The 12,913-nt window shown below is 54.4% G+C and overlaps 1 protein-coding gene across 1 annotated transcript in view; it reads left to right on the forward strand.

Moving 5' to 3' along the window:
* Positions 1-9,283, forward strand: part of JPH3 (junctophilin 3) — a 99,063-nt gene extending 89,780 nt beyond the window's left edge. Inside the window, exons 4-5 of the mRNA XM_024556254.4 lie at positions 89-972; positions 3,387-9,283. Coding sequence (XP_024412022.2) covers positions 89-972; positions 3,387-3,467 — 965 coding nt within the window. The 3' untranslated portion in view covers positions 3,468-9,283. The remainder of the gene's footprint in view (positions 1-88; positions 973-3,386) is intronic.
* The last annotated feature ends 3,630 nt before the right edge of the window (positions 9,284-12,913 follow it).

The following is a 12,913-nucleotide window of genomic DNA, read 5'->3' on the forward strand; positions in this document are numbered from 1 at the left end:
GACTGTTCTCCTGCCATCCTCAGGCGAGACCAGGCCTACCATCTGAGTAAGCCAACCTGTGTGTGCTGCCTGCTCCTCCTTCACGTAGGGCTCGAGTACCAGCGGCCGAAGCACCAGGTTTCCAGTGACGACATGGAGGGGATCTCCATAGGGACGCCCATGCAGCAGGAGAGCCCGGAGCTGTACCGCAAGGGCACCACCCCCTCAGACCTGACCCCCGATGACAGCCCCCTGCAGAGCTTCCCTGCCAGCCCCTCAGCCACCCCACCGCCGGCCCCTGCCTCCAGGAACAAGGTCGCCCACTTCTCGAGGCAGGTATCAGTGGATGAGGGGCGAGGCGGGGACATCCAGATGCTCCTGGAGGGCAGAGGAGGGGACTATGGCCGCAACAGTTGGGGTGAGGAAAAGGCAGGGGGCTCCAGGGGGGTCCGCAGCGGCACCCTCCGCAGTGGCCAGCCCTCAGAGGACTTCCGCACCCGGGGCTCAGGCCACAAGCAGCCCGGCAACCCCAAACCCCGGGAGCGGCGGACGGAGTCTCCCCCTGCATTCTCCTGGACTTCCCACCCTCGAGCTGGCAACCCCAGCTCAGGGGGCGCCAAGCTGCTGGAGCTGGATGAGGAAAAGCTAAGCAACTATGAGATGGAAATGAAGCCCCTGCTGAGGGTGGACTCCCATGTACAGGAAGCGCACCCCCAGAAGAGACGCTACAGCAGGGGGGCTGCCTGTCGGGTCCAGGGTGAGGACCGGGGCTTTGGGGTACAGAGACTGAGATCTAAGTCCCAGAACAAGGAGAACGTCCGGCCAGCTGCAAGCACGGAGCCAGCGGTGCAGAGACTGGAGAGCCTGCGGCTGGGTGACAGGGCCGAGCCCCGGTTGCTGCGCTGGGACCTGACCTTCTCCCCACCCCAGAAGTCCTCGCCTGTGGCACTGGAATCCGACGAGGAGAATGGGGATGAGCTCAAGTCCAGCACGGTAAGTGGATGCCCGACAGTGCTGGGGAGCAAGCGCCCAGGTCCACCGACCCTGAAACCGAGTACTGAGACTTCCAGAGTCCTCCTCTAGCCAGGGGCAGGAAAAGCAGGAGGAGTGGCTCTCAGGGTGATGGCATTAGCAGCCACAGCTGGGGCCCTCACCCACAGGAAGGCACTGCAGGCTGGGGTGGCATTTCCTTCAGGCAGGTCCTCAAGGGGGTTGCTCCCAGGCTTGATCGCTGCAGTGAAAGCACGTGGGCAGCTGGGGAAGCTCCCAACTCAACACTGGGCAGCAGGGGGCCCCTTCCTCACCCAGACATTCCCCCAGCTCGCTCAAAACGCCCAGGTGTGCAGGAGGGTCCTCTCTGCACTACAGGCTGTCTCCTGGTAAGAAGCCCTCACCAGCACTGTCTCCGAGATGTCTCCCAGTCCTGGAGAGGGACAGAGGGGCCAGACACAGGGAGCAGGTGGTGTGTCAAGCTGGGGCAGGTCCCCTTTGTCCAGGACGCACTGTTTACTCATGGGCCAGGCACTGTGGTCCCCCCATATGCCAGAACACACGTGTCTCGCTCCAACAAAGCCTGCTTTCTAATGGCTGAGACATTAGAAAGCAAGGAAGTCAGTCCCCTTCCTACCAGAGCCACGATTCTCCACCTGACACCCACACAGCCCAGGACACCACACAGCCGTTCTCTGGGAGTTCCTTAGAATGAGGCCTCTGACCCACCCCAGGCCTGAGGGATCAGTGGCTCTGGGTGGAGCTGTGGTCCAGGTTGGGGGGCGGGACACTGGGGCTGCTCAGGAGTGAGGGCTGTGCCTCTCAGGTGCGAGAGTTGCCTAGAAGCCCTCCTGACCCAATGCGTGCAGGTTGGAGGAAAGAACAGAGTCCCCTGGGCAGGACTCTGTGAGGAGGGCAGTGGGGGAGGACTCTTGCACCCAGAAGACCCTTTGTCAGGTGGCTTCCACCTGTAAGCAGATAAGCCTTGTTCCCTTGGTCAGGTAGCAGCGGGAAGGGCCAATGGAACACTTCAGACCCACATGCCAGGGTAATGCCCCCGTGTGGTCCCCCACGATCCCACCTGCAGTCTCACTAGTATAAGGGGAGTGGCAGGGGCCGCCTCACAGGCAGACAGAGCCTCACACCCACGTTTCGCACGTCCAGACTACAGGAGTCCCGGGCCCCAGCTGGGTGTTGTCCCGGCACATCAGGATGTAGTGCCCCTTGGAAGAGAGGCTTCCTGCCTTCAGATGGTCTGCTGGCCCGAGGCCATTTCTGCTCCCCTTGACACCACTGTGAGCGTGCCTTTCTTGCTTGTGGACCGCTCCCTAAAATGCCCCTGCCCTCCCCATGCCCAAACCCTCCTAGCCCCTTCAGAAGTACAAGCCCCAGCTGGTGCTTGCAACTCCATTTCCTCATCCCAGCAGCTGGCAATGCAGGTGCATGTGCGCCCATATGTATGTGGTGTTTGTCTACGTGGTGTGTGTACGTGGCCATCTCAAGAACAGCCAAATGATGGGCAGGGGTGGGAGGTGCAGGGAGGGTTCCACATTCAGTCCACTTAACTGTGTCAGCACAGCTAAGCGCTTCAACATGAAGCTCTGTTGAGTAGAAGCAAGACTTCCAGCTGGGCAACTCTACTTACTCCGCCGGACCAGTATCTGGTCCCGAGTGGCAGCTGGGGACCCTGCAGTGGTGGGGAGCCTCCAGCAGAGGCCTTGGGTGCCGCCTCTCATCCTGTCCTGGGGGACAGCCACCGTACCCCTTACTGAGAGGCTTCAAGAACAGGAGCCGAGAGGAGTGCCCGTGATCTTAAGTGCGCCCTGGGCCCGTGTCACCCCAGGAACTGTTTGAAGGAAAACCCTCCTCACGAGGTGGGCTGGGGCTGCTCGGGGATGGCAGTGAGAGAGCTCGCATAGCTCAGGTAGCTCACGGGAAGGTTTTCACTGAGGAAGATGGGTTTGTAGGCCTATTAGAGGGTTCTCCCATTGCCAGTTATGGGACCTCAGGATGAATTTAGGGGCCGCCCTGGAGAGGCTGTGTCTGAATTGAGTGGCATCTGAAGTCCCAGCTGTACAGAGCTGGGAGCAAAAATAACGTGGGCAGGGGATGTTTACTTAAACAGAGACCAGGGGCACTGGAAGGGACACCCGAGTTTTCAGAGCCATGAGGGGTCCAAGAGCAACAGCTGCAGACTGACAATCAAGTAGGCACCCCTCCCCTCAGTGTGACCTCTGAGGGGCTCGCTCTGGAGAGTCGGACTTCAGGTTTCTGCTGTCTCCTAAAGAGACCCGTCACCCGCCCTCTCAGACCTCCTGCTGTGGCCTGGGGCTGGGAGGGTGGGTTGGGGGTATTGGCCAGAAAGAGAACACTCCAGACCAGGCCTCAGGCTCACATCTCCTCTCCTTCTGTTCCAGGGCTCAGCACCCATCCTGGTAGCCATGGTGATCTTGCTCAACATCGGAGTCGCCATTTTGTTTATTAACTTTTTCATCTGATCGAGATTGTCACATTAGCAAAAATACCAGTTGGTGTGCAAAAGGGGGATGTTAAAAGCAAAACAACAAAAAAGGAAAGAATCATAACTCGGATAGCCCACGGCTACTTCCAAGTTTCTTCACAGAACACCACGACTGGGTATCACTCACAGTCTGCCTTTTCTCTGGGTAATGGTTTGGATCTTTGCCAGAACCCTTTGCTTGTGTGACACTCTGCTGTGCGGCATGGCGGAAGGGGCCAGCACGCCGACCCTCCAGCTTGAAGTGGGAAGAAAAGGGATCCCAGCAAATCAGCAGCAAAAAAATAAAATCGTCGTCATCAATGTCATCCACACTCCTGCCTGGGACGTGGAGGAGGAGGCAGCCCAAGGAAGACCCCTCCAAGGGTCCACTGTGCCCAGCCATGGGGGGAGCAGCTGCCATGAGGTGTAATGAGGGGAGTCAGTGAACTCTGCGTTTCCTCTCTGTTCCAGAATAGCGGGTGACAAGTATGGGTGTGAGGCACGGGGAAGAGGGTGTCCCACCCTGGCTGGCAGCAGCCTGGGCCTTTTTCTGTTTTAAATCTGTGCTGCACCATGAAGGAAGCAGAGGTCTAGCCTCTCTTCCCCACGAAACAGGTCCTAACCCTGCCCTGCCCAGCACTGCCCCACAGCGCTCCTTACAAGGCCAGGTCCCCACACCAAATCTTAAAGTCCTTCTTTCCCCCTCGGCCACCCCCATTTCCCCAGCCTCCCATCAGACCCCGGGGTGCCACGTGCAGGCGTCCAGAGGCTGTGGAAGCCCGGGGCTGGTGCTGGAGGGCAGGGTGCAGTGTGAGGTCCCATCAAGTCTGGGCTCTTGGCACACAGCATTCCTGTATGTACTGTGCAGGACAGGTATACGGGCTCCCATGTCCCTGTCAGATGTCTGCGGCCCTTAGATGACATCATCATCTCACTGTCACTGAGCCCACGGGTTTCACATCTTTGTTCTGTGCCTGCAACTTCCCCCCCGGACATGCCTATTCCTTCCAGACGCCTCAGTCATTCTCTGGGGCTACTCTGGTCCCAGAACAGGAATGTGGTTGAAACCCAGTGGCTTGAAAACTCCTGAGGAATTGTTGCATATCCATCTCCCCACAAACACGTAACACAACTTGTTTCAGTCAAAAAACAGGTCCCTGGTGTTTCTGCCTTCTCGACCAGCATTGCTCTGTCACCCAAACAAAAGAACAAGATTCCAGAATGTTTCCGTGTCCTTTGGCCCTAGCTATGGAGCCAGACCGCCTGTGTGCATGGACGTGTCTATGAGGCCATGGGCACGTCCATCCACAGGTCCCCCTGTGCTCACGCCTGAGAAGGTCCTCAAAGTGAGTTCCTACAGCCGTCCTGGGTACAGCCCTCTATGACTCTGCCTTGCTTTGCTTATGTTTAGCTGTTTCTCTGCTATCTTTCAAGCAGATTTCTTTACTACACTGCACTGGATTGCTATATTTTTAACCAGAAATAAACTAAAGATTAGAGCATGTTCCAGTTAAATTCAGTTTTATTTTTTTTCTGTTATACATTCACTCCCCATTCCTTCTCACAGTTTGGTTTAGGTGGGGTCTTTTCTGGGGAGTAGGGACATGGGAGAGGGAGGGAGGATCCATAGGAAATACATTTCTGGTAACGTTGCTTTCTAAAGGGGTATTACATCTTTTTGTACATCTTATTTTCCATTCCTCTTTTTTAATATCGAGTGGTTGCTGCAGACCTGAAGTGAACCAAATAAAGATGCCTGCTCCTTGCAGCTCTAAGAATCATCCATGCTGGGATATGTGTTTTATAATCTGTTTGCAACTCTTTGTAAAGATCATAGGCTTTTTTTGTACATTCCAATAACTGCATGACAAAGATGGTACCTACAAATGCAGGGGACGTATTTACATGCAAACACCATGAAGTAGTTAGATGAATAAAAGCAACAGCACAGAAACATGTGTCTTTCAACAGAAGCAGTAGTGGTTTCATGACTAGATGTCTCCATCACTAGTCCAGCTGCCAGCCACACACATGTGAAAACCAAATCGACCCTCCTCCGTACCTGCAAAGGGCAGAGCCATTTCCCTGCACTCCCTGTGAATTCCGAGTGGATTCCACCAAGACCAAGACATACTGGTTCTGAGCAACTCCAGAAAGCTCATTTTTAGTTGCTCCAGTGTGATGAAAGACCAGGCTGCCTCGCAGCACCCCTGCAGATAGGCTGAATGCTTTCGATCAGTCCAGCTTGCTTCTAGAACCTACCTGCCCAGAGCCTCGGGTTCTCCCGGCAGAGGCGCCAGTCACCTCACTCCAGGGCCAGGTAAGCTGACCTGCTTCTCTCATGCCCGTGCCTGGTTAATGTGAGTGAGGTGAGCTCACGAGGACATGTGAGACTGTGGGGAAGAATAGATGTGTGTCACAGCTGGCCCCCAGTGGTGCAGAGTGCTGACAAGTTGTGCTGACAAATTTTAATTAATCCCAGAGCAACCTCGTGAGAGTCATTTCTCCCCTGACATGCTCTGGATGTAAAAATCCGAGGCAGAAAAATCGAGAAACCCAAGATCCGGGGCCGGGGCCGTGGGGAGGAGGGCTCACCACCCCGGGCCCACCTCTCCTCACCCACCCAAGGCTGGGAACCTACACTCACACCTCACCCTGAAAGAGCTGGAAAGGACACTGACCTCTAAGGTCACCAGGCAGCTTGTACGTGTCGGTGGCTCACTGGTCCCACTTACCACAAGCGAGAGGAGCCTTGTGCACTGGGTTTACTTGTGCTTTTCAGTCTGTTTAGTGACCAAACAGGACCTGGCTGATTTCAGGCCCCTGAAAAATTCTTTATCCATCCTTTTGAGTTCTAAGTGTTTAATCATTAGCACACAGATTCCCAAATTCAGGGATGAGTTATGCAATGCATAAGCCAAGGAAGATGATGCTGATATAGAAAAATCCAGTGCAGCCACAAAAATGCAACGCCCATTGCCAAAACCACTCAGGAGGGGAGAGCCATTGAAACGCAAGCACTCTGACTCCGTTTCCGAAGACGTCCACACTGCATCGAACAACCAGCACACTTGGGTTTTGTTGAAACGCCGTGGTGTGGGGTGCGAGTAAACACACATGCAGTAGGAAGACAGGTTCTTTCCGACACGCACTAACCCGAGATAAGTATGAGGTCTCACCAGCCCTCAGACCCCACCTCCCCAGCGCCTGCCTGGAGCCCAGGGAGGACAGGTGGAGCAGCCCCATGTCCTGGCTAACACCTGATGTCCCCGCCTGGCTGTGAAAGTGCTGTTCCCTTTCAAAAGAGTTCCAGTGTGGGCAATAGGTTACATGGCCACCCCGCTGACAAACAGGGCCTCACTGAAAGCCTGGTGGAGGGGCTCCGATCCCACAAGTCCAAGACATTAAGGACTTGTTAAAGCAGATGAAATTATCTGCATTTTTTTTTTTTTAGTTTGGGTTTTTGTTGATCCTTTAAAGACATCCAAGCCACTACCACCAGCATTATCACTCCGGGCAGGGTGTTCCTGCCAAGGTGGTTCGCCCTGTCCCTGAGGGCTGGGAGGGCCCCCAGAGGCCCAGGGGGTGCTCCTTGAGATGCCCACAGCGCCCTCCTCCCAGGGCAGTTGCTTATTTCATTCACCTGCACAGTAACACACTTTTCAATACGCAGGGTGGAAGGAGCAAGCTCTGTTCTATCTGCATGAAGCTCAGTTTCTTTAACTCTCACAGGTCTTGTCTTCCGATCTTCCTTGCCTTCGGTCCCAGAACTTCATGGGTGCCTACATTCAGGTGCCTACCAGATTCCGTGACCTCTGTTTCCACAGCTGAGTGTACTGCCTGACCCCACAGTGTGGAGCACGGCTGACAACACCTCAGTTTCGTGACACTGAGTAACCACCACCACAGAGTCATTTTTAATCTTGCCAAGTACAAGGATTGGCTCCTAGTCAATTAAGCATAAAGGTGAAGTAACAGGATCAAGAACCCAGATAAGAAGGGAATGAGGGTGAAGCTGACTGGGATGAACTTAAGGGGTCTGGTTAGTTTCGTTCTCCTGCCCAGGGTGGGCCACGTGTCAGGCAAGACCACCAGGAAGCAAAGACTGAAAAAATGATCTGTCCCAAGTGCCAAGAAGTGTCCCTAACTCAGCCTTAACACAAGCATGAAAAAGCGTAGTTGCCGTTGTTTAAAAATACAAAACGCAGCTGTATTTTTACAGTGTATCCGTATGCTGAGATGATATGAACTACAGAATACAAGGGGTGCCTGAAAGCTAGGGAAGCACAGGGTCACAGTCACTGCGACACGTGGGGTTAGCCCTGACTCAGAAAGCCACGGAGGAGACACCTGGCACCTAGAGAAAAGTGCAGAAGGAGGTGAGAGCGCATGAGGTGCCTAGAACAGGGAACAGACACCCCTGTAGGCAACGGAAGCAACGCTTTGGAAGATGGCTAAATGTTCTCCAAGCTCATAGAACAAACGCTGTTTTCAGAGTTTGCTTCCACAAGAAACCCCAACATGGAAGTGCCTGAGACAGACGTGCAAACATGTTCCTAACCCTCAGACACGCAGAGAGCCAGCAGGGGCAGCGCACGGTGTGGCCAGGAGCTTGCCATGGGCAAGTCGGGTGCAGGGGGCCCAGGTCTGGGGTTCGGGATGGCGAGCAAGGCAGGGTGAGAGCGGCAGACCTCACACACCTACCTCACTTGTCTGCCCCACCACACCCCACTGCCTGAGACACAGACACACAGCTCACTGTGCGCCGGGGCCACAGGTTCCGGTCCCACGCTTGACATGTCTGCCATCACGTCTGTGCACTCTCCTGTGGCCCTTCCCATCATGTCTGTGCCACACACGGGTGCAGGTCTCCAGCTGCGCTGCCACTGCCTGGTGATGTGGTGACAGCAGCAATCCAAACCCATGGAGGCAGATCAGTCTTCGCTGGAGCCAGCTCCCTGCCACCCTGCCGGCAGTACCAGCCTTGGCCATTCATCCACACTGACTAAGGGCAGATAAGCCAGGGCTGCTTCCTCGAGGTCAGCACTTAAGATTAGGGTGCTTGTACTGCAAGAACACTTAACCCAAGAACTTCTCTTCCTCTCTAAATGCTATTAGTTCCCATGGGCAGGCACACCAGGCACCCACTGACCTTCCATGAATGACTCCTACACCATACTCTATGAGACTGTGAAGGGCAGGGTCGAGAGGAGGGCTGCCCCATGGGGGTCTCCCAAACATCGGAACAGGTCAGGAAGAAGACAGTGTGGGGCTCAGGAGGAAGGAATCGGCTCTGAGGGCCAGCTCTGTGCCGGCTGCCTCTGGGGCACTGCAGCACCCCAGCCCTGGGCCTGAGCTCGTCCCACTGGGCCCTGAGTGAGCTGCTCTTCAGTGTGGCCGCGGCCGCCATCAGAGCGGTACGGCCTGCACCCGCCCCCTGCCTCTATCCGGCCCTCACACACGCTGTGGCTTACACAGGACACGTGCACCCCTGACCACTGACCGGCCAGTGCCTCCTGAACACGGAGCTAAACCTGACAATGTTCTCCAGCTGGACCCTGCTTATCTGCACCGGTCACCATTTCCAAAGAAAGGCCATCCAGTGTAGCCTGAATGAAATAAAACCCACACATCCTCACCACTCAGGTGAGCTGCGTGTGAAACTCATCTCCACTCTAGCCATGAAACCACTAACCCTGACGTAGATGCCTTTTTTGTGAATGAACACAGATCTGTCTCAATCTGCATTTTCTTTCTCCCATTTTCTTTCCCGTGGTGCATGTAAGCTGTTTGCTAATACTGTGCGATCATTCTGTGCACTGGCAAAAGAGAATGTGGACTATGTTCTGTTTTTCTTATTAATGAAGCAGCTAAAAACATTACCTCAGCCTTTTCCTTTTAGCTGGAAAAATAGCTTGGTTACTTACAAAATGAAAATAAAATAATTTTCTTTAATGAATGTAAGTGTTTCAATCTTACCACTACCACATACCCCACTACCTGAAAGAAAGGGACACTGCTGTGGTTAAAGAGAAGCTCTGCTCGTCTTAGTAACAAACGCTGCCACTTGAAAGTCAGGTGACTTGCATCATCTCACATATGAGTGTCGTTATTGCAAGTTCCTTCTAGTGGCAAGATTTCAAGATGGATTGTTGCAACTTACAGAACCGAGCCTCCGATAACGAAGAGCGTCCCTCCGCCATATTTGGAGGATCTTCTTGTTTTGAGTAGGAAAGCTCTGTGAGCACAAACCTGAAATGTGCCCCCCACCTTCCCATGGCAGCATTCCCCCATGTGACTGGACAGTCCCTGTCCATCCGCGGCCTCGGGGCCCCGATTCCTCACCCTAAACTCAGTGCCTGAGGACTCCTGCCCTGCCCAGTGATCACTCCCCTCTGCCAACTAACTGGCCCCACGGATCTCACAGTATTGTTTTTTCAAACCTCTTTTAATTTTCTTAAACATCAACATCTATGCTTCCTACAGGGCGGCTACTAGGTATCTTTCTTTCCCATTACTCTCTGCCTCGGCACCCTCCCCTGACACACCGTGGCCTCTCCAGGCTCAGCTCCATGGACAAGACCCACCCCCCCCACCACACCGAGGCCCACAGTCCCCACACACCGCTCAATGTGCCCATCTTCAGCGCAACAGCAACAACTTCCATGGTGACTCCTCACCCCAAACCCAGCTCCCCTTGGTCCCAGCACCTGGGCCACCAGCTGTTCTGGTCAGTGCCTCAGCTTCCCACTGGACACCACGGTCAGATCCCTGGTGACCAGGCACGGCCTGGATTCAGAAGGCACTACCGCAGCTCTCTTACAAACAAAAGAAGACCAAGGCTTACACTCAGGATAAGACGGGACTGGTCTCTGGTGCCCAGCGGCGCACACATAGCCTGCTCCCGATGTAAAACACCTGGGGAGGCAGGAGTCACGGGACAGCCCCCAGTGCACACAGGAACTCAGACTGATGCAGGAGGCTTTCGGACCGGACTTGCTGGAGTGACAGCTCATCACTTTTCCGTCATGCGAGGACACAAGAGTCCCCTCCCTGCCATCCTCCGACACAATCAACACTTGTGTCGCCTTCTTACTGCAACACACTTGGGGGGCTTCAAACCAAGCTGGCTCCTAATCTCACAAGGGCAGCCTCCTGAGGGCCCCTCTCCCCACCGAGCGGGATGCCCCTGCAGAGGCTAACTTTCACCAGCAGGCCCTGCCAGTACCTGTCCCCTCGATACACTTCCACTGTCACCTAGCCACTGACTTTCTGCTTATACCAACTTAGTTAAAAAAAAAGTCGGATGTCAAATTGCAATAAACACCACTGCCACTTTAAAAAGGCAGCACTTTAAATGATGAACACTCTCAAGCTTAACTGGTAGTCCCCCTGATTTTCACTCAATCCAACCCAATCCCAAGAGAGCCATGGCCTTTCCCCACCCCCTTCAAATTCCTCTTACTTCAGCCTGACCCAGACAGCGGCTCAGCTGCTCCTGGAAAGTGGGGGGAATAGGGAACTCGTCATTCTCAAAGCCCCAGGGAACCCTCCACGGAGCTCTGGCGTGGTGTCCTCAGGGCTGAAGTGGCAAGTTGACAGGCACCAGTAAGAGAAAGGGTAGAGCCCACCGAGGGGTTGGGTGTTAAGGGGCGCTTACCAACAACCATCAGCCTGCCGAGGACAGCAAGGCAGGCTGCTCCACTGCATGGCCCTTGCTGACCTGATCTTGGCCGACTCCCAGCTGTTCCGGCTCCAGCAAGGCAGGGGGCTTCGTACCAGCCTCTCCTGGCTAAGGTGGACATTGAGGTGTCGAGAGCATTCAGCCAGGCAAACCAATCACCAGGAAACGGACGGGCGGCAGGGCATTGGTCGATGCTCGTGGGGCACCACCTGGTCCTGTGTCAAGTTCCCACCTCCCCAGTTGCTGCACACTGAAGGCACACTGTCACTGCTGTTTTAACCACAGCAATTACACAGCGGAGATAGCACCTCTTCTGGAAGCTCGTTTATTTAATCCTCATGGTTTCTGATCAACCTCTTCACTCAAACTGCATCTTCAGTAACAGCCCCGTGGGCATGACAACAAAACATACAAGATGCTTCTTCTTTGAGGGTTATTTCTCTTTCAACTTAGTTGATTAAAAATTATTGTCTTCTTTCAAATATCATTTAGCTACAGGCTCCTCTAAGAAAAATGGCCTCCGATGACAGATAACTGAGCTGGAGCCGCCTAGATCTCCCAATTATTTCTTCCCAAAGTCTCAGCCAAGCCCCAGCAGCTGCACAGCCGAGCCTCGTGTGCTTGTGTCAAAGGACTGGGCAGACAGGCCCTGAAGCCTCTGTGCAGTTGCCAAGGGCCAGCTGTGGCGCTCAGCTGGATGTTCAGCCCTGCCCAAAGAGTTGCCAGCTAGACTCTGCCCAGAATGCCAGAAAAGGACTCAGGCTGCCCAAGTACCCAAGGAAGTTGCCAAAATACGAGGGTAATGCCAGAACACCTCACCCTTCTACCCAACACAGCCGTGCCAACCAGCCAAGCGCTGCGCTGCCTAATACCCACTGGCCTCTCCCGATGACCAGGGCTCCTATGGGCCCTGCAAGGCCCTGTACCCAGAGAGAGGCTCTGGCAGGCAGCTGTGGCGGCCAGGCTACTGCAAGAGAAGAGCTTCTTATTTCTCAGCCTGCAAGAGCCCATTTCCCCTCTGGATCCTTCCAGGTCACACAGGTCACACCCATGGGAGCTGGTAGGGGCTGAGCCTCATGAGAAGGTAAAGGCAAGGTGGAAGGAGGGGCACACTGGCCCAGGTCCTTCCCCTGAAGCCGAGGACCACGCCCTGCTCTGCCAGAGGCAAGCATTCCCACTTGTTTTTTCTTGAACAGGTAATGAATGGGATTGGCCCCAGTACTGAAAACTAAGATCCTATGTTCTCATTGTTGAGAAGATATTTAAGATGACAAAATGCACCAGGTAGTAATTCAAAGCCCAATTCTGACCCCAATTATACAAATGAAAGGAGGTCTCTTGCCACCCCCCTTGGAGCAGGCACCAGCCAGTGTGTGAGCACACCACGGCACCACGATTTCTGCAGGGAGGGCTCCCACTCCCATGGCAGGTGCTACACAGCAACGCTACGTGGGGATAGTGGGGAGCTGCCCCCCACCTTTCCTTCCTGTCACTTTGCAAATAACAGCCTTGAGCCCAAGGGGAGAGGAAGAGAGAATGGCTCCACCACCTCCTCCCCAACAAGGCTAAGGGAACGATCCTGAATCTTCGGGTGTGCTTGATCACCAAGAGAGCCCCAAGAACAGCCGATGGCTGTTCTGACAGAAAGGGGTCAGGACCACCCAGCCAAAAGTTATTTTACTTTACATGTAATAAGGAAACTCATGCAGGCAGTTGGAGGTTACTCCTGATAATTTTTAGAAAGAGTCAAAAAGTCAATC

The sequence above is a fragment of the Desmodus rotundus genome, chromosome 12 (assembly GCF_022682495.2).
Source record: "Desmodus rotundus isolate HL8 chromosome 12, HLdesRot8A.1, whole genome shotgun sequence".
NCBI classification, from domain to species: Eukaryota; Metazoa; Chordata; class Mammalia; order Chiroptera; family Phyllostomidae; genus Desmodus; species Desmodus rotundus.